This window comes from Sciurus vulgaris (assembly GCF_902686455.1).
Source record: "Sciurus vulgaris genome assembly, chromosome: 5".
NCBI lineage: Eukaryota > Metazoa > Chordata > Mammalia > Rodentia > Sciuridae > Sciurus > Sciurus vulgaris.
The window spans coordinates 112,104,155-112,129,237 of NC_136465.1; the positions used below are offsets into that span (position 1 = coordinate 112,104,155).

At 38.2% G+C, this 25,083-nt stretch overlaps 1 protein-coding gene across 3 annotated transcripts in view; it reads left to right on the plus strand.

Annotated features, from left to right (window-relative positions):
• The window catches only part of SPATS2 (spermatogenesis associated serine rich 2), a 119,309-nt gene extending 99,436 nt beyond the window's left edge, over positions 1-19,873 (plus strand). For all 3 annotated transcript variants that reach the window (XM_079139587.1, XM_079139586.1, XM_079139588.1), the window contains exons 9-13: positions 5,553-5,611; positions 9,585-9,694; positions 12,866-12,968; positions 15,712-15,917; positions 17,115-19,873. In XM_079139587.1, coding sequence (XP_078995713.1) covers positions 5,553-5,611; positions 9,585-9,694; positions 12,866-12,968; positions 15,712-15,917; positions 17,115-17,426 — 790 coding nt within the window. In that variant the 3' untranslated portion in view covers positions 17,427-19,873. The remainder of the gene's footprint in view (positions 1-5,552; positions 5,612-9,584; positions 9,695-12,865; positions 12,969-15,711; positions 15,918-17,114) is intronic.
• The last annotated feature ends 5,210 nt before the right edge of the window (positions 19,874-25,083 follow it).

Below are 25,083 nucleotides of genomic sequence, written 5' to 3' on the forward strand. Positions count from 1 at the left end.
TGGTAGTTAAAGAGGTCTGAAAATACATTTTTAAAAATATTACTATACTGGCCTTCTTAGTGCCTTTTGAATGCTAATGTACAATGTGAATTATGCTGTTTATCAAATGTATTTGATTATAGGGGCTGGGGTTTACAGCTCAGTGGTAGAGCTTGCCTGGCATACATGAGCCCTGGGTTCAATCCTTTGCACCACACACGCACACACACTCTCTCTCTCTCTCTCTCTCTCTCTCTCTCTCTCTCTCTCTCTCTCTCTTTCTCTCTCTCTCTCTCTCTCACTCATAAAATCAAATGTATTTAATTATAGACTCTCTTGGGGGGAATATATGCTAATGTTTCCTAGAATCCTAGAATACCAAAGCTATTTTTTTTTTTTTTTTTTTTTTTGGCGGTACTGGGGATCGAACTCAGGGCCTTGTGCTTGAGAGGCAAGCACTCTACCAGCTGAGCTATCTCCCCAGCCTCCAAAGCTGTTTTAACTATTAGATATTATATATTTAAATCATAGCTCCCTTCTGGGGTATTTGCATTTAAAAGGGATTTTTTTTTTTAATCCCTTGAATGGAAAAGACTTTAGGACCAGATTAATCAAAATGATAACAGTTGGGAAGACAAGCAGTTGGGCTGATTTAAGAATTTAGGTGTTCATTCTGCTTATTGGTAAAAACCATCTAGATCTAAAACATGAAAGAAGGTGTTTGTGAATAGAAAGACCCACTCTTCCTCCCAACTACCATTCATTTTCTTGCTGCTTGTCTGTAGACTGTTCCCTTAGGCCATGCTCAACCATGTCTATATTCGCAGACTTAGTCTAGTCACTATGTACCATAGCAAACTAGAGAGAAAGAATGGGGGTCCCTTGGTCCTTCTGATGTTTGGAATTGAAAAAGTGAGATAGTGAAGATGAAATCAACCTCGAAAATGTTAAATCATCATAAATAAAATATACTTTTTAGGATAGATAATTTATCTAATAGTCTACCCATGCCTTGTTCCAAACCCTGAGTTTTGCCTTTCAGGTTTTATATTTAGGAACTCAGTGTCATGTCTTCTATTTGTCTTTCTGTTTTTCTTCCTCTTTTTTTCTTTCCAGTATTGGGGATTGAACCTAGGTCTACTTTACCACTGAGCTACATCCCCAGCTCTTTTTATTTTTGAGGCTAACCCAGGCTGACCTTAAACTTGAAATCTTCCTGCCTTAGACCCAAGTTGCTGGGATTACAGGCATGTACCATTGCACCTCGTCCTTCTGTTTGTTCTTAACACACATCTTTGCTCCTAACAGATTACTCATTGTCTCAAAACTTAGCATTCACCTTTTCTCTTTCATATATTAGTTAATGCCAGTTTTCTGACTTGATATGTTCTATATCTCTGTATTTATCTAAATCCAACCAATTCTCTAAAACTCTCCTTAAATTAAGCTCTAACTTCTGGAAATTTTACTAGGTAATTAATTTGTCCTCTTTCTGAACCTCTGGAAGGAAGCATACTGTGCATTGCAATGCACAGGATGCTTGTCAAATCTGTTGGTATATTTGGAAAATAGAGCTAAGTGTAGGTCATCAAAACTTTACCTTGATAGGCCTGTGGACCACATGATTGTTCAGCTTACTTATTACTTAGCCACAGGATCTGATTCCATTCAGAACAAGCCTGAACCAGGAAACACAGTTCTGGGAGAGAGATTTGTGAGTTCCTGCTGGGTTGGAACCCAGCCACCTCCTTCAGTAAATGACAAATGAAATGGTTTCCTGCCTGAGACCTGTGTGTTTAGTATTGATTAGCAAGTATAACAACCAGGTCAATTTAACTTGAGGAAAGAAATTACCTGCTCTTCCCTGCTGATGGGAAGCCCTTCTCTCTGGCTGATTGGGTTTTTTTAACTAGCTATTTCAATGTTCCTTGTAGTTGCTACTTTAAGAAATAATTGGCAAGTGAGCTGACACCATTTGGCATCAAACCAGAGCGTGGAGTTAATGTCACTTAGAAAGCTATTTTTGTGTTGGTTACAGTATGAAAGAAAAGCAAAGGGTTCTAACAAATTTGTAGCAGTAAGATTACATTACCCTTGACAGGACACAAGGGAAGTGATATGGATGACTCCTTTCACTTTGATGCCTAATAAAAACTGACCTATACCTGAGGAAAGGTAAAATCAGAAGACTTTACAATATATAAAACATAAAATCTGTACTTCTTGGTGACCTAGTAATAGTCATCTCTAGACTCAAGTTTTACTTTTCTTGTTAATAAAATTTGTCTCCTTTATTATTAGAACTGTTGTTGACTTCCATTTAAGACTGTTAAGGAGGCAGAAAATGAAGTAGTACATGAAGCTGCAGTATAATTAAACTACTTTGGAAGGTTCTCATATAATATGTCACTAAAAAAATGCCAAAAATACACACTCAGTTTTCCTTTTTAATAAAAAGTTATTTACTAAAAGGAGAAATTTTTAAGAGAAAAAGATCATCAAGAAATCTGAGATTAGGGGCTGGGGATGAGTTCAGCCGTAGACACTTTCCCAGCTGGTATGAGGCCTGCTACCACAAAAAAGAAGAAGAAATTTGAGATCATACATACGTAAAATCATGATGTAAGTCTGCGGTTAAGATTCTAAAAGTTGGGTCTGGGGTTGTAGCTCAGTGGTAGAATGCTTGCCTAGCATGTGTGAGGTACTGGGTTTGATTGTCAGCACTGCAAATAAATAAATAAGTAAGTAAGTAAGTAAATAAATAAATGGTCAACTGACTACTAAAAATTTTTTTTAAAAAGATTCTGAAAATTTTTGTAGCTGATTCCTTATTGACTTTAGAAAAGTTATTTTTATTTAATTTCTATTTTCTTCTTATGTTAAATCAAGCTACTATAAGTTTTACCAAAGGCTTTTAAGTCCTTAAATTTGAAGGCCCTACAGAACTGAGTGTGGTTGTACACAACTATAATCCCAGTGATTTAGGAAGCTGAGGCAGGAGGATTACAAATTTGTGTCAGACTCACAATTTAGTGAGACCCTGTCTCAAAATAAAAAATAAAAAGGGCTGGAGATGTAGCTCAGTGATAGAGTGCCCCTGGGTTCAATCTCCCGTACTTCAAAAAGTAAAAAATAAAAATAAAGGCCATATAGAGATGCTGGAAACTTAGAAACCATTTTGTGAACCAAAGTACCTCCAAAAATATCTAAAAATCTTAGAAATAAAGGAATGCGATGATAAAATATTTAAAATGTACATAGTACTGCTGGGCCTGGTGGCACATGCCTATAACCCCAGCAATTTGGAAGACTGAGGCAGGAGAATTACAATTTAGCAAGATCCTGTCTCAAAAAATAAAAAGAACTGGGTTTGGAGCTGAGTGGTAAAGTGTGCCTGGGTACATTTCCCAGTATAATAAATAAACCATTAAAATAGAATAGCACTGCCCTATATATTTCTTGTGATCACCAGTGAGTCAGTCAAGAAACAAAACTTTAAAATGGTTGCTAATTGTTCTTACAGTGGGGGAAATGCTGTTATAATGTATGAACTCATATTGCCACACACAAAAAAAGTATAATTGTGTTGATTAAAACTTAATTTCCTTGCTAAAAGTATCATGTGGTGTTCCACTTTTCATAAAGATTGGAAGGTACATAAAACTTACTGAAGTCACTTAGTAAATATTACAAGTGCATTGGCACATGCCTGTAATCCCATCAGCTTGGGAGGCTGAGGCAATAGGATGGCGAGTTCAAAGCCAACCTCAACAATTTATCGAGGCCCTAAGCAACTCAGTGAGACCTTGTCTTTAAATAAAATACAAAAAAGGGCTGGGGATGTGGCTCAATGGTTAAGTGCCCCTGAATTCAATCTGTGGTACAGGTGCATATATATATATATTATATATATATATATATTTTTTTTTTTTTTTTTTTTTAAACAAACTTTGTCAGAGACAAAAATTTCATCTTGTGGTGGCCACCGTGTCTCCATCTTAAAGTGATTTTGGCAACAGAAGAGAGGTAATGTCAAACTGAGGGCCTGGCATCTCCTGTCTCAGTTGTGCTTTTGTTTTGCCTTTTAGGTATTCCAAATGCTGCTAGAATTCTTGGAGCAAAATATTGCCAAGGTTTGGGAAAAGCTTTCTTAGCAAACTATGGCTATCCCACAGTAGTTGTATCTTGTCTGTAGTCTGGTGCTTTTGGATTAATATGCCAACCAAATATGTTTAGTTACAAGTTTGTTTATTAACAGCATATATAATGATTATCAAACCTGTGTTCTCTGGCATTTCTCTATAAAGAATTTTGCTCCTTGAGGAAATTATCCTGCCTTATACATTTTTGTATGTCTAATGTTGTAGCCTCTGTATTAACTACTTTGTGCTAACATAACTACATATTGAGCTAAATTGAATTTGTGTGTATAATATGTGCGATTGCTTTTATAACCAAAAATGGGTGAAATTTTTATTAACATTCCCATTCAAAAGGAGAAATCAGACTGAACACCAAACTCTAAGACTTAAAGTTGAAATAGATATTAAATAGATATTAAAATTTTAATTTTTTCCCCTTAACACGTAAGCAAAAACTATTATGGAAAATTATTTGTATCCAGAGATTGCATACTAATGTTACCTGCTATCTACTTATACATGTGGGCTCTTTTCTAAGGACATGGAAAATTTTTATGTACCTACAAACCATTTACTTTCTCACTGCAAAACATTCTAATTGCCCATTTAATTTAAAAAGCCTCTGAGAACATTTAATTCTGTCCTTTCCAGATTACTATTAAATGTTTATCAGAAATCTGCTGGGCACAGTGATGCACACCTGGTATGCCAGCAGCTCAAAAGACTGAGGCAAGAGGGTCACAAGGTCAAGGCTAGCTTTGGCAACTTAGTGAGAGCCTGCCTTAAAAAAAAAAAAAAGGGACTGGGGCTGAACCCCAGTGGTAAAGTGCTCCTGAGCTCAGGCCCCGGTATTGGGAAGAAGAGAAAGAAAGAAAAAGAAAATGTTTATCAGAAATCAGCTTTGCTTATTCAGCATCCTAAGCACTTAAAGTGTCTGTGAACTTGGTAAGACTGTGATTAGCTGTTTTGATGCAAATCCTAATCATAAATTTCCTATGCCCTAGCAGAGATATTGTGTAATAATTTTAAAATGTTAAAATCAAAGTAAAGCTGTAAAATTTGTAGACTAAAATGTAAGTAAGTATGTGAGTGCACATGTGAAAATAATTTCCAAAAGGACTTGCTTTAGTACAACTTAAGAAATGTTTTTGTAGCTTCCTACTGCCATCTACTGGTCCTCAACTTGTACTTCTAGCAACTGGTATACTGCAATATATAGAAATAAAAGGGAATGGGATCTATTTATTTCATTGGAAATCCTTAAGAATATTCTTTGTTGAAAGTAGGACATCAGAATTGTCATGTGGTCCATACAGCATTAACATTGTAGCTTTTAGTGAACAAACTCAGCAGTCTGTCTCCACTGTTAATAGTGGGCTGTTTCTGTGAGTTTCTGATCAAACCTTTTTCTTCTTTGTTATCTTTTCCTAGTTTAATGGATCGAGAAGTGGCATTGCTTGCTGAAATGGATAAAGTGAAAGCTGAAGCAAGTAAGATGATTAATCTTTTATTAAAGCTAGTTGCCTACACAAGTAGTAGGTTCCTTCTTCCAAGCCTGCTTGATATGAATGCCACAATAAGAGCTTATATATTTAATCATTCTTGAGCAGCTGTGCTGCACTAGCATATGAATCCTTCCAAGAGAAACAACTTTTCAAGAGTATGTTTTAAAAACATTTTCAATTTTTAATACTTTTAAATATGGAGTTCATATATTGCATCCTATTATCTGCCACCAAAGAATCAATCTTAGGAAAATAAAGTACTGAGAAGGTGCCTGGGTTTTGTTTTATTTTGTTTTTTCCTCCATGATTAAGCAATTCCACTGGAATATTTTTCTTTGTTTTTTAAAAAATATTTGTGTTAGTTGTTGATGAACCTTTATTTATTTGTATGCATTGCTGAGAATTGAACCCAGTGCCTCATGCTCTACCACTGAGCCACAACCCTAGCCCCTGGAATATTTTTCTATTTGGAAGAAATTCTTAAAATCAGAGACTATCAAATTGCCTACAATTGAGTTATATGAGTTCCTGTCGTGGCCTGTCTCAGAACTTTGTTTTCTCAGTTTGCAGATCATTTTTCATTCAGTGTTTCTAATCAATGAGTATAGGAAAGGCAATGAATTGAGAGTCCAAGATACCATGACTAGGGTTCCTTAAAAGCTTACATTAATAGATTCTGGAGGAATATTCAAACTTAGGTAATTTGTGAGTTTGTTTTTAATGGAAGAACCAGATATCTGTTTTCTAGTTCATTTCTGTTAAGGGTTAGTTGAGAGTATGTAGGTTATATGAAAAAAAGAAATGCCAGGCTGGGGTTGTGGCTCAGTGGTAGAGCGCTCACCTAGCATGCTTGAGGCCCTGGGTTTGATCCTCAGCAACACATAAAAATGAAATAAAGGTATTATGTCCACCTACAACTAAAAAATATATTTAAAATAAAAAAGAAGAAATGCCACCAAGTTGGACTCTGGCATTGACTTTGGGCTTTTCAGTGGTGGGTTTTACCTTCATAAATCAAATGCCAAATTTATAATTAGAAACATTGTTCCTTTTAAGACCCATCCTCATCAAACTGGTAAGTAGAAATACTAGACTGGGTTGAGATGATGGCCTGTAGCTAAATCATTTGTGCCTGTGGTTATAACCAGAGAAGTCAGCTTGGAAGAATTGAGCCGAGTTCATTTTGGTCCATTTTAAGTTGAAGGTAGAGAATGTAGCAGAGATGCTGTCTACTGTTTCTCAGAGGTAAGATTGCAGTTTACATTGAGCAGTACATCTTGAAATTTCTAATCTCATATCTGAATATTGTTTTTGAAGATGAAGGTTCAGAGAAACTGAAACTAATAAGACATAGTACTTGCTTTTGAGAAGCAGGTTCTTTTAAAACTATATTCTTTTTGGAAACTTTCAAACACATTTCAAATAGAGAGGCTAATATAATGAACCCCCATTGCCCACCTTCAATCAGTTATCAACTCTCGCCAATCTTATTTTATCAAATTCGGAGCTGTGGAATTTTACCTAACTTCATCAATCTGAATGTCCTTATCTCCTTTCTCCCTGAAAATGCTGTTCCTCAGTGACACAATGTAACGACTCCTTTACCAATTCTATTAAGAAGGTACTTCTTTACACATTAAAGTTTTATTAAATAAACTCTTAATTCAGAGATATTTTTCACTCATGTTCACATATGATCTCCACATCAACCCTTTCAGGCAGGGTATTTTTGTTTTTGTTTTTGCTTTCATTTCATAAATGAAGAAACTTGTTCTTTGGGAGAAATGTGACTTGTCCAGCCTCATATAATTAGGTTCTCTAAGTTATCTTATATGTGTAGAAATCTTTACTGCACACTTTTTCTTTATTTTGCCCTTTATAATTTTGCCATAAAATCTAAGAAAGCTGTAGCTGAGAGAAACCGAAGTTGATAAGAATGGCAAATAGGTTTTATCTTGGGAGCTAGACCAATAGATTGTTTGTAGCTGTTAGGCCTTGGTGTTAAGAAACCTTTGCAAGCATGTTCCTAATTTATTGGGAAAGTATGTCCTGACTGATATAACCCAGTGTGGGTATAGGCAACCCACGGGTGGCATGTATGTGACAGCTGGGCTAAGGAAGTAAACTTGCTAAGGACATTCAACTCTATGTAATACCTCGTGGTGCTCTTTGAAAATTCTGCTTTTCCTACCATAAATGTAGCTAATTTCTCAATAGGGTATGGGATTCTGCGTATCAGGGATTGAGTTTAACAACATGCAACAGAGTGACTTGAATAAATGTGAATTTACTTTTCTCTTATGAATTGAGAAATCCAGAGGGAGCCAATCAAGGACTGACGAGGCATCTCCAAGATGCCGTTAGGAACCCAGTTTCTCTATCCTCCTCAGCCATCCTTGGAGTATATTGTTGGTCAAAAGATAACTCCTAAGGCCTCAGTCAAGGAGGGGCAAAATGTTACATACTAGAAAACTCCTTTAAAGAGCTTTTTTGTAAACTCTGCCCTGTGAGTTCTGTTTATATCTCAGTGATTAAACTGTACAGTGCATGACCATCTCATCTGTAGCAAAACCTCCTGGTAAGTGTTTACCAAGCACATTGGTTTGGTAAAAACAACAATATTGGTTTTCTGATAGGAAGAAAAGGAGAATGGAATATTTAGCCAACTAAGTCTTTGCCACAGTCTTTCCCTTCCGCTACCTAATGTCCTTCCTTTTTCTAAAATGAGAACATGCTCACTTTCTTCTCAATGGCAGCACCTCCAGAGTCCCATCTAGTTAGTATATTCAGTTGAAAGCCAGGTCTTTTGAGTAATTTAAGATCTTCCATAAGGTCTGGATGTGGTATGTTGTGGTCAGATTCCATAAATTAAAATTTTTAAATGCCCTCTCCTCTATAATTACATAGGTAGATAAGAGGATAATTATGGCAAGAATTCTCACTTGAAAAGCCATGATCAAATATTGCTAGATAGGCATAGCAGAGTCCTTGCCCTGATGATAAAGTTCCTTGGGTAGTTTATCTGACAGTTCCTAGTTCTGCCTCCTGGGAGGATTTCTTAGCTTTGGCCCATTGTGCATGGAAGGGTTTTGTTTTGTTTGTTTTTGTTTTGGTCTTTTTTGCTTTTGTTTTTTGTAGTGCTAGGGATTGAAACCAGGTCTCACGCATGCTCAGCAGTTTCTGTACCACTGTTCTTTATCTCCAACTTGAGTTTTTTAAATCATCTATTATTTGGGATGGCTGTATCTGAGTTCTGCATTAGGGAACATATTAAAGTACCAAAGAAGGTCTTTCTAAAGGGACAGAGTAACAACCTGAATATTCATCATTAGGGAACATGGTAAATAATTATGGTATATTCACATTGTATTACCAAATGAAGATGATATATATGAATAGGAAATGAATATCAAGATATATTAAGTAAAGCTAGCTAAGGTAAAGGGAGGATGGTGTGATGATAGACTCCCATTTTTGAGGAGGGGGCAAAAGGAGGAAAGGTATGTGTTGCATATACATAGAAAAAATTTGGAAATAATGCATAAGAAATTATTAACAATATTTCCCTCTAGGGAGGGGACTACAAAAGCAGAAGTAGGAGGGGTACTTTTACTTTTCATGAAATACCCATTTAGTCTAGATGAATTTTTTACCTTGTATATGTATTTCTCTTAATTTATATGCTTGACTTTTTTTTTTTTTTTAACTGAAAAGAGGAGCAAGGACAAATGATTTATGTATGGTATGAGTCTTTGTGATTCATAAAAAAATGCTTACCTTTTAACTGCCTTCAAAGACCCTCCAGAAGAGAAACTGAACCTTTAGTATTTTCTTTTTCTGGATGGGTAGGCATCTAAGCCCTTGACTGTCCAAATACATACACTGCATGGCTTAAACTTCTAGTTCTTCTTTATCCTATTAAGTAGCAATCTGAGATTCATACTTTTTCCCTCTACAGTGGAAATTTTGCTTAGCCGACAAAAGAAAGCTGAACTTCTAAAGAAGATGACTGATGTGGCTGTGCGAATGTCAGAGGAGCAATTGGTCGAGCTCAGAGCTGATATCAAAGTAAAACTTCTCCTTTCTGCCTTTCTTCTTACCCACAGGAGGCTAATGTAGCAATTCATGGCCATATCTAATGTATCAAATTCATGACCTTCCCTTTCCAAACCTGGCCCTCTTCTAGGTTCCCTTTCTCTATAAATGGTATTGTCACCTATCCACTTGTCCAAGCTGGAAACCTTAGGAAATTTCTCCATTTCCCATGTTAAATCTGTCAGCAGACCCTGTTCATTTTTCTTCCCACTGAATCTCAGATCTTACCTTTTCTCATCTCCACCACCATCATGATCAAGCTACTACCTTTTGTTGCTTGTACTTCTGTAATAGCCTCTTACCTGATTCTCCATCCACTTTACCACTGTCCCCTCTCCCAACACCTCCCATCTGTTCCTCAAAAAATACAGTAGTCTGTTTTGGACTTTCCAGTAGTTTTAGGATAAATAGTATAATTTTTCATACAGTGCACAGGGCTCCGCATGGGCTGGCTCTCACACCATCCTTACTTTACCCTCTTTCTTTTGTACTCCAGCTTATTAGCACTAATTAGTTCTTTTCCACAATTCTTCCTTCTCCCTCCTACTAGAAGGCCACTACATGTTTTCCATCTGTCCAAAACATTCTTCTGTTCCCTCTGAGTGCACCAATCATTCTTAACCTACTCATCCTTCCTGGCTTCCCTGACTACAATATCCATGCAGTTACATCTTTATGTGCATTTGCTTAATCTGTCTTCCCTCCAGACTGTGAACTTCACAATGGCAGGAACTGCTATATCCGCAGTGCCTTGGCACATAACAGGTCTTCAGTAAATAATGTTTTCTTGGTTAATTATGATTTTATAAAGAAAAATTGATAATTTGTTGATTATATTGTAATCTAAAAGGTTACTGAGGTTCGATATTCATGCCTTTTAAATTCTTATATAAAGAACAGTGTTTCTCTGACTATGCATGTGAGCCCACGAGAGGTTGGGATATTCATGGGTAGTTTTGGACACTGGTGTTCCAAATAATTGTTTATAAATGGCAAACTGTATGAACAAGGAGAGTTGGCCTTTTCTCCTCTTGAGATCATAACAACCACTCTTTCTGAATGCATAAGCTTCATTGCTGTATTTGAGAGGAACACTTACTACAGAGGCTTGCAGCAGCCTTTTTAAAATAAAAACATAGGTGGAGGTCATCTAGGACCTTTTGAGGATCCTTGTTACCATTCTGATCCAGTGTTTGACACAGACTTGGGGAGCATTACTGTTCTCACTTCTTTCTTCTTTCCCTTAGAAAATCAAGTAGGGTGAGCTGGGCATGGTAACAAACACCTATAATCCTAGCTACTCTGGAGGCTGAGACAGGAGGATCCCAAGTTCAAAGCCAACCTCAACAACTTAGTGAGGCCCTAAGCTAGGTGAGACCCTGTTTTAAAATAAAAAGGGTTGGGGGTGTGGCCCAGTGGTTAAGTGCCCCGGGTTCAAACCCTAGTACTCCCCCCACCAAAAAAATAAATAAATAAATAAATAGGGTGAAATAGCCAAATAAAGTAAATTTTAAAATTATTTCTCATTTAACTGAAACTGTATTACAAAATTTTATAGAACGTCTTCCTCACATTGATGCCAGTCAGTCTCATTCAGCTATCTATGAGAAACCGGAAACCCCTTTGGAATTAGATGAGAAATCTGGCTCTCAGAGGCTTCATCTGTTCCGCTTCCCACGTGGCTGAAAAGCTGCTAGAAATATTACTGCAGGCTGACTAAGGATCTGTTTCTCTCTACATTTTCAGTGTGCTGAAGTGGGTGCTGTGCAATTTAAATGTCTTATTTCCAGATCATTTTATTTCTGTCATTCCCATTATGTCTTTGGCTCAACAAACCCTAGAATTTGTTTTAGAATTAATCTCAGACTGATATTATATTTCTGAAGTTCTCTTGCAAGAGGTTCATCTGGGACTGGGGGTGTAGCTCAGTGGGAGAGCTTGGTTCAGTCCTCAGCACCGCCCACAAAAGAAAAAACAGAGATTCATATACTTTCCTAAGGCACAGTGTACTCAGAAGCTTTAGGACTTCAAGGACCAAAGGTAATTTTTCTCTCTCCTTGCCCTGTTTGTGTTTCTGGATGCATCCCAAAGATTCTGATGCATTTGATGTGGGAGTAGACCACCCCCAGTTAAGAAGACTGCTCTGCTATGAGGTTTTCAGTTCTTCCAGATTATATCTAGGCCCTTAATTTTTCTTTCTCATCTTGTTTTCATCTGAAAAAAAAAAAATTATTCTAGATTACCTAGACTTTTTTTTTTTTTTTAATCAAAAAAGATACCTAGAAGCACTTTATTCTTGACATGTTTCTAGTTCCATAATTTCTATGGTATAGTTTTTTTTTTTACCCAAGAGGTTAGTTACTTCTCAGCTCAGTCCACTTAAAAGGATTAAATCACTTGCAGTATAAACTTTTCTTGTTTACAAAAAACTGACTTTTCACATGAATGATTTTCAGTCTCAAGAAATTGTTTCTATTTCAAGAACTGAAATCCTGTGTTTTAAAAAGGTGAAGTGGATTTCCTAAGGAAGTTCCTTTTAAAGAACACCAACCCATCTAAATGGGATTTATTGTTGTAGCTTCATGAATATTTTTGTTGCCTCTGTTTCTATATAAAATGGAACAATATGGAAAATAGCCCAACGGTGGAAAGATGGTCCTCCACTATAAATTCTTTCTCTTTTTTTTTTTCTTTCCTAAAGTTTCTCTTGATTATACCGACTGGATTTTGAACATCATATAGCATTTCTTTATTTCTTTCAATTGTGGTACTGGGAACAGAATCTAGGGGCTCTCTACCACTGAATTATATTTTGAGTCCTTTTTTATTTTTTATTTTGAGACAGGATCTCACTAAAGTTGCCCATATTGGCCTTAAATGTGTGATTCTCCTGCCTCAGCCTCCTGAATAGAGACATGTGCCATCCTGTAGCATTTCATAAAACTCCCAGGCTTTGAGCCCTTGTGAAAATGAGTGTATTTGTTTGATCACTCAGTATTGGTAATTTGATAACAATTTAATAAACTTGGAAGTTAGAAGAAGAAAGTTGAAAATAATTCTGTTCCACCTGTGCGTAGCAAGCTGTAGGTTCAATTTTTTTTAATTTTTGTCTAACCTGGAGGCTTTTCTTTGTCCTTTCTCTAGCACTTTGTTAGTGAACGTAAATATGATGAGGATCTGGGACGAGTAGCCCGATTCACCTGTGATGTAGACACTCTAAAGAAGAGCATTGATTCCTTTGGACAAGGTGAGATGGTGAGAGATTCTAGGCAATAGAGGTAGTGTCCTTCCTATCTTTTGCCTCTCGTCCTTTTTTTTTTTTTTTTTTTTTTTTTTTTTTTTTTTTAATTTTTGGGTGCAATAATAAGGATTTACCTCAGGGTCTCACATGTGCTGGGCAAGCACTCTACCACTGAGCTACATCCCCAGCCCTTTTTATTTTATTTGGAGACAGTCTCACTAATTGCTTAGACTGGCTTTGAATTTGTGATCCTCCTACACTGGTCTCCCAAGTAACTGGTCTCACACCTGGCTGACTGCTTTTTCTTAATGAGGAGATTGGCATGCTAACTGGCCTCTCCACCAAGTCTTACTCAGTGCCTCTTGTCTGTTTATTTTTGTGAAAAGTAATTCTGGGAGCTGGGTTGTGGCTTAGTGGTAAAGCACTTGCCTAGTACCTGTGAGGCACTGGATTCCATCCTCAGCACCACATAAAAATGAATTAATAATTAAATATAGGCATTGTATCTATCTACAACTAAAAATTTTTTTAAAAAAGTAATTCTGGGATATTTATGAAATCTGTGGATACAGATACTTGAAACTGTGAAGATGAGTATTTACTAAGTCCCTAAGAATAAAATTCACTTTTTTGACAAGTGTGGTGGTACACACCTTTAATCCCAGTAGTTCAGAAGGCTGAGGCAGGAGGATCACAAGTTCAAAGCCAGCTTAGCAATTTAGTAAGACCTTGTCTCAAAATAAAAAGGGCTGGGGATGTGGCTCAGTAGTTAAGTGCCCCTGGGTTCAATCCCCAGCACCCAAAAAAAAACTATATATATATATATATATATATATATATAAATAAAATAAAGCAGCACTATTTTCTGCTGAATTGAGAGGTGTAAAATACATAGGGTAAAATAATGTATGATTCTGGAGTCAGAGCAAGTTTGAATCCTTACCTCAAAGTTATAATCTCTTGGATTTTTTACTCCTTAAGTAGAGATAACAATACCTGCAATACCTGCCTTCCCTGGCATATAACAGGTCCTTAAATAATAGCCTTAGAAAGTCAGGGAGGAGCTAAACTATGGAATCAACTTAGATGCTCTTCAACAGATGAATGGATAAAGAAAATGTGGTGTGTGTGTGTGTGTGTGTGTGTGTGTGTATATATATGATGGAATATCACTCAGCTTTAAAGAAGAATGAAATTCTGGCATTCGCTGGTAAATGGATGGAGTTAGAGAATATCATGCTAAGTGAAATAAGCCAAACCCCAAAACCCAAAGGCCAAATGTTTTCTCTGATATGCGGAAGCTAATTCACAATAAGGGGAGGGGTGGGATAGGGAAGAATAGAGTGAAGGGAGGAGAAGGGGTATGGGGGAAGTAATAATAGTAGAGTGAAATAGACATTATTACCTCATATATATGTATGACTGCATGACCAATGTGATCCTGCAATATGTACAATCAGAAAAGTGAGAAATTACACTATATTTATCTATCCAAATGTATAAATGCATTCTACTGTCATGTACTACTAATTAGAACATTTTAAAATTTTAAAATTTTTCTAAAAAGTGGGGTGAGGGTACAGTATCTGTGAATGAGTTTATAGTGACATATTGGTTAAACCCTCTGTTCTTTCTCAGTATAATAGTGAAATATGACTGGCAGTATAGCTCCATGATAGAGTACCTGCCTAGCATGTGTGAGGCCCTGGATTATTTCACCCCAAAAAAGTGAAATATTGTCCTTAGGGTAGTGATTGTTAACTAATCGTTAGTTCAGACTTAAAGCCAATAAGAAAATCTGGGGAGTGGTGCTTTTTTGTTTTTTTGGGGGGACTTTTGGGAGACTCGGTGTGGCTGAGGGCTGAACCATGGACACTTTACCACTGAGCTATATCCCCAGTCCTTTAGATCTTGAGACAGGGTCTCACTAAGTTGCTAAGGCTGGGGAGTAGTTTTAAACTATTGCATCTGACAACATTTGAATTAAAAATATTAACATTTTTCATTTAGATTAGTATTTTGGATTGGGGGTTATTTTTACAGAAAGAAATTTGGCAAGATACATGTTTGTTGTAAAGACTAGTTCTTTTCATATTTAACTGATCTTGATTATTTTTACCTAGCATCATTCACATTTTTAAAAGGATTTAGAAAAGATTTGATTTATTTACCTTTTTCTTTCTTTGCAAAGTGTGTACTTTAGAATGTTCCTTGCATAGGAAACCGAACATATGGCCCATACTATTGTTCCCAGGCTTAGTCAGCTTCTGAGAGGCATAGCCAGGAGTTTAGGTAGTAGGAAATGCCAGGAAATCATTACTCAACAGGCAGCATGGGTAACTTGATCTTAAACTGTTTTCCCTATCTTTAAGAATTCATTTACTGGGGTCTCGGAATTATGGCTCAGTGGGAGAGCACTTGCCTGGCCCATGTGAGACCCTGAGTTCGATGCTCAGCACTGCATATAAGTAAATATATAAATAAAAATAAAGTCCCATTAACTAAAAAAGTTAAAAAAAAAAAAAAAAAAAAAGCATCTACCAAGCAGTGAGGATTTGAAAGGAGGGAAGAAAGATAGCAAAAGGGAGATTTTCCTTCCTGTTATCCATTTTATAGGTTTTTGTTTATGCTATTCTCGTGGATAGTTCTTTATCTTAAACTGTTCATTTTGAAATGGAGAAATAAGGGAAACATTACTCCATATGCTTTTCCGTCATGTGACCACATATTCTTCATATTTGTGTTTCAGTGTCCCATCCAAAGAACAGCTATTCAAACAGATCACGATGTAGCTCAGTTTTATCTGTGTCCTTGAGTGACCCAAGTGATGTCTCTGCTGCTTCCTCTTCGACCTGTGCCTCTGCTGCCAGCCTTACAGGTGTTAACAAGAGAAATTCAGCACCAGGAGAGACTCCTACAGCCAACAGCAGCCGACCCTACCAGCCTCATCGGGAGGTAACCTGGTTTCCACACTGAATATGTGAAAGAGAAAGGACACCCCAAGTTTACAATTTTAAGTGCTGATAGCTCAATATACTACCTTCCTCTGTCTGTTCCCATTCCATACCTATTTTTCTTCCCTGTAGTCCCAGTTACTTCCTAAGAAAGCATTTGGTAGATATTTCAAACTATCAATTAGTTTAGACTTCCTGTTACTAAAAATTTCTGACTTTTTTTGTGTTGGCAGTAATCCTCACCCCTTAGGTAGGATAGCCTGGTAATTAGTCATACTGGGAGTTATGCACCATCTCAAGATAGACAAGCATTGCAAATTCTCCAGGATGTAGGCAGCAGCTCCCTAGAAACTTAATGTAATGTATCAGGGGAAGAGAAAGTGGTGGTGAGGAATTAACACTTTAGAGGAAGAGTAAAGCCAAGCACAATGGCGCAGGCCTATAATCTCAGTGGCTCTGGAGGCTGAGGCAGGAGAATTTCAAGTTCAAAGCCAGCCTCAGCAACATAGCCAGACCCTGTCCCAAAGTAAAAAATAAGAATGTCTGGGACTGTGTGGTTAAATGCCCTTGGGTTCAATCCCAGTTAACCAAAAAAAAAAAAGAAGAAGAAGAAGAACAACAACAACTGTGGAAGAGTAAACCATACTTTCTTTTTCTTAGTTTGAAGGAGAAACAAAAGAGTAATCCAAGACAATGCTGTCAATACATTCTTCAGAACTGGTTTAACATTGAAACTGGAGGACAAAAAAAAAAAAAAAAGAAATCCTAGAGGACATAAGCTTTTTGGATTGTAATGTGAAAGGTCTACCACAACATAATTTAATCTGTGATTTGTGATACATAGCAAAGGAGACTATAATGGAGCTTATTTTATTATTCCAAGTGTTCATTATCTTCAATGACTTATGATCTACAAAACTCAGACCTGTGGTAACTTATCCAATTAAGAGCTTGTAACAACCCAAAGGATTCTCTTCCATGTTAGCTTTATTCCTGTAAAGTGAAGTTAACTACTTTTCAGTGAAAAGTCAATGAATGAAAAGCAGAAATAGTAGCTAGGTCAGATTGGCTGACAGAATTTGAGTCCTAAACACGAGTACCCCAACTACGCTTTCAGATTACTCCTATGAACTAAACTACAGAAAATGTTGTGTCATAATGCCAGAGTACCTTGAACACTGTATTCTTTTATCCTTAGGTATTGTCGGGGAACAGACGAGGAGGACAAGGCTTCAGGCCTCAAGGCCAAAAGTCCAGTGACCCTATGAGCCAAGGGCGACATGACAGTATGGGTCGTTACAGAAATAGCTCCTGGTATTCATCTGGTTCTAGGTATCAGAGTGCTCCAACCCAGGCACCTGGAAACACTAGTGAGTGGGGCCAGGCTCACTCTGCAGGGACCAATGGAACTGGAGCCAGCATGGAGGCTTGTCCACCCAAGCCCTCATTCAAAAAGGGGCTCCCCCAGCGCAAACCCAGGACCTCTCAACCTGAAGCTATGAACTCTTGAGAGAAATTCCAATTGGCCTTTCTTCTGTATCCCACTTAATTCAACCTGATAACTGGACTTTAGAAAACTTATAGTTAGATTTAATAACAAAAAGAAGTTTATGCATATCACTTTTTGTGCCATTCTAAATATTTTTTTGTTTATTCTCTCCTAATTTCCTCATCATTTTTGGAGGGGAACTGTTTTTTTCCTCTGACCTTTCCCAGTGATATGGACTGATTTTGATTGGTCATTTCCACCAGTAATCAGGGGCAACTATGTCCCTGCTTCCCAAGAGTAAGCAACATTCTTCCCAGTACACCAAGTCTTCCAACTGCCTAAAGAGGCCTTGTTCAGCAAGTCCCCATTGTTGAGAATATCTCAGGAGAAAGTGGGTTAGAGCTAGTCCTGTCATCATTTCAGTCTAAGTGGAAGCCACAGGTGCCTGCCAGGTTCCCTCCAAATAACAGTTTGACCAGAAGAGGCAATTGAGGGGATTGTGTACCACACTGGATTAGCCAGAAAAGGGAAGTGTTAATTGGTGAAAAGGAGAGCTCTAACACAAGGAAACATTTGAGAATCTGCCTCTATCAGATTGTGCCTGAGATTTGACACTTGAATCAGGGTCTCAGTCCCCTGCTTGGCACCATAGCGTAATTGCAGTTTCTTCAAAATGCCCAAAGCCTTGTTCCTGGTACTTGGCTGTACTTTAGACTGTAAACCAGTCTAAGGAAGTCTATGGAAAGTAGCATTTAATTAAAGTTTTTTTTAAGTTTAAAAAAAGACATTTCTTCGTTTCAGTGTTTGAGGATTTTTTTAAATGAATGTTCTCCCCCTTTGCTGAATCCTGTTCTGATCCTGAACCAAATTTATAGAAATATAATTGGTATTAATCTATGGTATTACCCATCAAAAAATTGTTGCAGTCAATCTTTATAGATAAATAAATTAAAACAGCTGCATAAATGTTCCCACATTTGTTTCATAGCAGCAAGAGATTTCATTTCAGTATCTTTCTCTTTGGGCTTCTTGGGGTAGAAGTCACTTGGACTGCTTGTTCTGTGTTAAATGGGTCTGATTCTCAAGTCATTTGTCCACTGCTGCTTAGCTTTAGGATCAAATTAAAATGTGAAAGCCAGGATAAGCAAATGCAGCTGTTTCTTGTGAGAAAGGATCCATAGGATAGAGAGTGGTGACTTGGCAAAGGAGGACTTAGCAGGTTAGAAAAACCACAGCTGCCAGCCACTCTACTCTCCCAGGCAACCAAAGGTTATATTGGCACCCCTTTCTCTACCTCCCTGTCCCTGGACAGGGGTAGTGAATTTAATTGTATAATTGAACTCCTGTGTATAGCAGATAGTGCTGGTGCTGGGCCCCTCCAACCCACCCCGCCCCCAGCATCTGTGATTTAGTAAGAGTTTTCCTTCCTCCCACATGTGTCTCCCAAGCTCAGGCTGTAAGTGGCAGTGGTGCAGAACTTAGCTGCCTCGGGGCTTTCCATGGTTCTTGTGGTTGAAGCTGAACTGCCAGGGTTCAGGTTGGTTGAACAGATTGAAAAAGAGTGCATGTGTGTGGGTGGGTGTGTCTTTGGGTAAAGAAAACAGTAGTCAAGGAATACTGGGGAAACCATTTCCAAGGGACTGATCACCTCATTTTGGGGAATTTGTCCAACACCATAAGCTTCTAGGTGTCAGGAAAAAACCCTGCTCTCCTGATTAATTGCTTGCCTATATTTTTTAGTAAATCCAGAGAATGAGGCAGCCTTGAAAGATTAAGAAACCTATCCCTGTATCCAGGCAAGACTGCATTTAACCACTTGAACAGATGGGAATCAACATATTTGTCAAAACTGCCTTTAAATTGAAATTAAAATCTCCTTATAAAAAATTTGAAGATTTTTGATGACCATAAAAACTTTGAAAATTATGAGGTTTTCCCCACTGTTTTGTTTTAAATTTAAAAAGGTAGTATTTAAAATACCAAATAAGGCCAGGCATGCTGGTACACACCTGTAATCCCAGCAGCTCCTGAGGCTAAGGCAGGAGGATCATAAATTGAAAGCCAGCTGCAGCAACTTAGTGGACCCTGTCTCAAAATAAAAAATAAAAAGGGCTAGGTTAATCTTCAGTACCAAAAGAATATATAAAAACCAAATAATACAGAAATGTAAAAAGAAAAAAATTTCCCATCTTCCATTCTACTCCTCTGGCTGATTACTGTTAATAATCATTCTTCTGGACCTTTTTCAAAGCACAAATGTCATACACACAAACATATAGGTTTAAAAAAATTTTTTTAAAATAAAAATCCTGTGTGTATTACATGTGTGTTTGGCTGGGTGCAGTGGTGCACACTTGTAATCCCAGTGACTGGGGAGACTGAGGCAGAAGGATCACAAGATTGAGGCCAGCCTCAATAATTTTTAGCAAGGGCTGGGATTGTAGTTCAGTGGTATGGGAATAATCCCCGGAAATACAAAAAAAAAAAAAAAAACAAAGCGTGTGTGTGTGTGTGTGTGTTTGTGTTTGTGTTTGCAGTGCTAATAATCCCCGGAAAAAAAAAAAAAAAAAAAAACAAAGCGTGTGTGTGTGTGTGTGTGTGTGTTTGCAGTGCTAAGGATTGACCCAGGGCTTATTTTAATATATCTAAGCCAAAATTCATTTAGTATCTCATGTACATATTCTAATTTTGCTAATTTGACTTCAATGAAGAGAAGTTGGGTTTATCTTAAGTTTGATTTGTGCAGCTGAGAAGGAAAGTTTCATATCCTGGGTAGCTACCACTGGTTCTCAAAGAGGCCCGGCCTAACCATCATTTTTCCTTCCACTTTCCTTTACAGGCAAATGTCTTGCCATCTCTAACCTAGAGATAGGACTAGGACTTCAAGTTGTTTAGCTCTGTCAGTTATGTGCCACTTGATAGGTAAAATTTAAATAACATGACTCAGCCAGGTATGTAGCTCAGTGGTAGAGCATTTGCCTGGTATGTGTGATGCCTATCCTGGAATTAATCCCCAGCACTGCAAAAGAAAATTAATAATAATAATTAGCTTAGCTTCATTATGAACAACAGATATTTTGGGGGCCCCTAATCTATAGTCATTTAAAAATTGTGCCTTTTAAAATAGTAATACAAGCTGGCCACTGGGGCACATTGCTGTCTGTCTCCCATCAACTTGGGAGACTGAGGCAGAAGGATTGCAAGTTCAAGACCAGCTTCAGCAACTTAGAACCTGACTTCAAAGGGGCTGGGAATATAGCTCAATAGTAGAGTACCCCTATACTACAAAACAAAACAACCCTCAGTACTGCAAAAATATAAAACTAAAACAGTAATGCAAACTAGTTTAAAAAAACACTGGCTGAAAGTGGTAGCTCAGTGTTAGAGCACTTACCTAGCAATCCCTATGTTTGATCCCTAACAACATCCCCCCACTCCCTCCAAAAAAAAAAAAGATACATGGTTGAAAGTAAAAAGTGCTCTCCTATCTTACCCAATTCCCCAGAAGAAATCACTGACAAGTTTCTTACATAGTGTTCCAGGGAGTTTTTAAACCCAAACATGGAAAAATATGTTTTTCTTTTACAAAAATGGGAATTATTCATGTTCTCACACAACTTGCTTTTTAAAATTGTCCTTGTTCTTTATGATTCTTTTTTGCTTTAAGAAAAAAACATTGTATGTAAATGGTTGTAAAAGAAAAAGAAATGAGGGACTGGAGTTGGGGCCAAGTGGTAGAACGCTTGCCTAGCATGCGTGAGGCACTGGGTCCGATTCTCAGCACTGCATATAAATAAGTAAACAAAATAAAGGTCTATCAGCAACTAATAATTTTTTTTTTTTTTTTAAGGGCTGGGGTTGCGACTCAGTGGTTGAGCGCTTCCCTAGTGTGTGTGTGAAGTACTGGGTTCAATTCTCAGCACCACATATAAATAAAATAAAGATACATCAACAACTTAAAAATATTAAAGAAATGAAATCTAAACAGTTCAAAAGTATAGGTAGTGAAAAGTAAGCCTCTTTGTCATTCTGGATTGTTTGTCCCCTCCCCAGAGGCAACCACTGTTTAATTTCTCATATATTCCTTTGGAAATTTCTGTGCTAGTACATCATAAGAATATATACAACTTAGACCTCTTTCCATTGGTATTTATAAACATTTCTTTTTCTCTCTTGCAATTGCATAATATTCCACTGTATAAATATAATTAGTTTTACCAGTCCCTAATGATGGTTTTTTGTTTTTGTTTGTTTTTGTTTGTTTGCTGTTACAAGTATTACTGCAATGAACATCCCATAATACATATGTCATTCCTTTCGTGTGTGAGAGTGTATCTGTAGGGTAAATTTCTAGCAGTGGAGTTGCTGGGTCATGCAATTGATAAAGTACTCTTTATTATTGATAAAGTGGCCCAGATTTACACTCTCACCACAGGTGCGTGGGAGTACTTTGCACAGTTGTTGAGATGGAAGCTCAGGAGAAATAGAGATAATTGAAGCATAGTCCCAGACTTCAAGTGACTAATAAAACTTGTTGAGGTAGGTGGAGAGCACATGTCTAGTGTGTATAAGGTCCTGGGCTGGTCCAGGGGTGTGGCCCAGTGGTGGAGGTCTTGCCTAGCATGTGTGGGGCCAGGGCTTTGATTCTCAGCACTGCATGTAAAAAAATTAAAGGCCCATTGACAACTAAAAAAACTTAAAAAAAAAAAAAAAAAAAAAAAATGCCAGGTGGTGCATACCTGTAATCCCAGCAGCTCAGGAGACTGAGGCAGGAGGATCATGAGTTCAAAGCCAGGCTCAGCAACTTAGCAAGCCCCTAAGCAACTCAATGACACCCTGTCTCTACATAAAATACAAAATAGGGGTGGGGGTGTTGCTTAGTGATCGAGTGCCCCTGAGTTCAATCCCTGGTAACCGACCCCCCACACACACAAAAAAGGTTCTGGGCTCAATCCTGAACACCTCAAAAAGAGTGATAGATTGAGGTGATTGAGACATACTAGATGAGTAATATAAGGGAATAGTGTTGCATGAACACCCTGCTGTTATCTTGAGTAAGGTGCAAGCATTGCCAGTAGAATCTAAGCTGTGGAAAATATCTGTGGTATGTTGTCATCCATCTGTGAACCAACTTGTGTTCTTGGAAAAGCTCAGTAGAGCAATGACTTTTGCCCCTAAAGATCTGCCACTGGACCTAACACATGACTATGTGTGAAATCTAGGGCTCATTCCACATGTTGAAGATTTTATCAGTACAGCAACATGCTTTTTGGAAGAAACAGGTGTCTAAAACAGTACCTATTATACTAATTGATACCTCATGTAACAAGAAATTACTTTACCACCATTTTAACCAGTGAGTTCAGAATATTGACCATTAAAGCTGGCAGAGAAATATACTATAAAATTAATCGAATTTTTGGTTGTTGCAGCCACTTGGGAACATTTTTTCTTTCCAACATTGAGGCACTCTGTGTGAGAGGCTTTCTGCTGAGTTCTGAGGCCAAGATAAATGGTTCCAGCCCTTTCTTCAACTATGGAAGCCCTGCCTGGTAGCTAGGCAGTATGGTAGAGTAGAAAGATCCTGGACTTGGACTTTAATTCTGTTTTGTAATTTGGAAGCTGTGACTGACTGACCTTGGGCATGTAATGTAACATCTTTGGACCTGTTACTGAACTGGTAAGTGGAAACAATACCAAGTATTTTAGGAGTTGCTGCTCAGGTGCTACAGAACAGTATCTAAGCTAGCCTGTGACAAGCTGTGTTCACTTGCCTGTCCTTTGCTTCTGCCTCTCCTGCCCTTTAAAAAGCACATGAAGGAAGCTGGGGTTATAGCTCAGTGCCTCACACCTGTGAGGCACTGGGTTTGATCATCAGCACCACATAAAAATAAATAAAGGTATTTTGTCCATTTATGACTAAAAAACATTTTTTAAAAAGCATGTGAAGCCTTCCCCTATCTTACACCCTACAGATTTTATTAATCAAAAAGAAAGCAGAGACATACCCTTCTACCTGGCTTTTCTCTCAGAGTGTATATCCCTCCATATGGTGGGTCCTGTGCCCCTCTTGTCAGGAAAATGCACACTTACCCAGTTTCAGAGCTGTGTGGGTGGGGCAGGCTGGGTGCTGGTAGAGCTACCTTAGTAAACAGTCATGGCTGCAGCAGCCACACTCCCCAGGAGAAAGCCAAGGAACATTATTTCCATACAGGTGACCAAAGACTTTTATCATGGACCTTGATACTCTTTTCCAAGGAACGCCTATCTGAAGATGTTTCTGGGTTAGGAAACTCACCCACCGTCGCCTGCACAACTGTTCTGCCCGCCCCTTCACTGCCGTCAAAACAGCAGGAACAAATACCACCCACTCCTAATTCCTCAAGGAAAAGGCAGGTCTCTTTTTATGTCTCTTCAACTTAACCTAGTTAAGCTTTCTCTGTAACTTGATTTTAAACATTTACTGGTGCTGCTAGAACACATGGCTTGAGAGGATAAGGAGATTACTTAGGTCAGACACTCACTCCCTTGCTGGCTCCTGCTTCCACTGTGGTGCTGCAGTCAAGGGCAGTGTCTTCTGTGCAATGTGAAGTCCAGGTTGCTGTTGGCAGACTGCTCACTATAGATCACTGTCAGACCACCCATCAAAATAAACATTCTGTTCCCTTTTAATAGAGTGTTTACCAAAGTGCAAAACAGAACACTCCTACAGCATGGCACAGGAGCAAACTGTTGCCAACCTGGTCAAATCAAGGTTTAGACCTGATTCCTGTTCTTATTAGCCATGTACTATTTAATGGTTTCTTTATAAGTAAAATCATGTGCTTCCCAGAATTCCCTCTTTTGACTGTTTATAGCTGTCTGCTCAGTCTAGCTGGAGTCCACTAAAAGAAAAGGAATAGCTTAGAATGAGGTAGCTAAGCAGTGACCATTCCAAAATGTTGTTTTCTTGTTTTTTGGTGCCAGGGATTGAACCCAGGAATGCTACCACTGAGCCACATCCTCAGCCCTTTTTTATATTTTATGTAGAGACAGGGTCTCACTGAGTTTCTTAGGTACTTGCTAAGTTGCTGAGACTGGCTTTGAACTCATGATCCTCCTGCCTCAGCCTCCTGAGCCACTGGGAATATAGGCAACTGCACCCAGCTAAATGTTTTGTTTTGATGGATGGGGAATTTTCTGTGAGACTTCATTCTAAATTTGTTTCCTTGGTCCCAGCACCCAGAGTCGTAGGGCAGCAGTGGGGTGAGGGAACTATAATAGTCTACCACAGTTTATGTCACAAATGAAGCAACTGAGGCACTGTCGGATAAAGGAACTTCAGTCTACCCAGGGTCATACTGGTCAATGACAGAGCTAGAATTCGAACTCAATTTGACTTGAAAACCCATGATTTCTGCACCACACAACACAACCTTAGAAGTAAATCCTGGCCACGTTGGCTGAAAGCCAAGCTCGTAACAGTGGGGACCTCCAGAAAGGAGGGTGGAGAGCGTGGGAAGAAGGGAGGAGAGGGGAGGAACCCCTGGGCTCAGTTCCTCGACAGCCACCTGTTCTCACCCCCTGTACACAGTATCTGACTCCGCCTGCGCTTTGTGGTTGGGAGGAGGGCTTTATCTTTTGTGCCTTGAACCACCCCTCCTTTTTTTTTCCTTGGTTGGCTCTTCCCTGCTCTCTC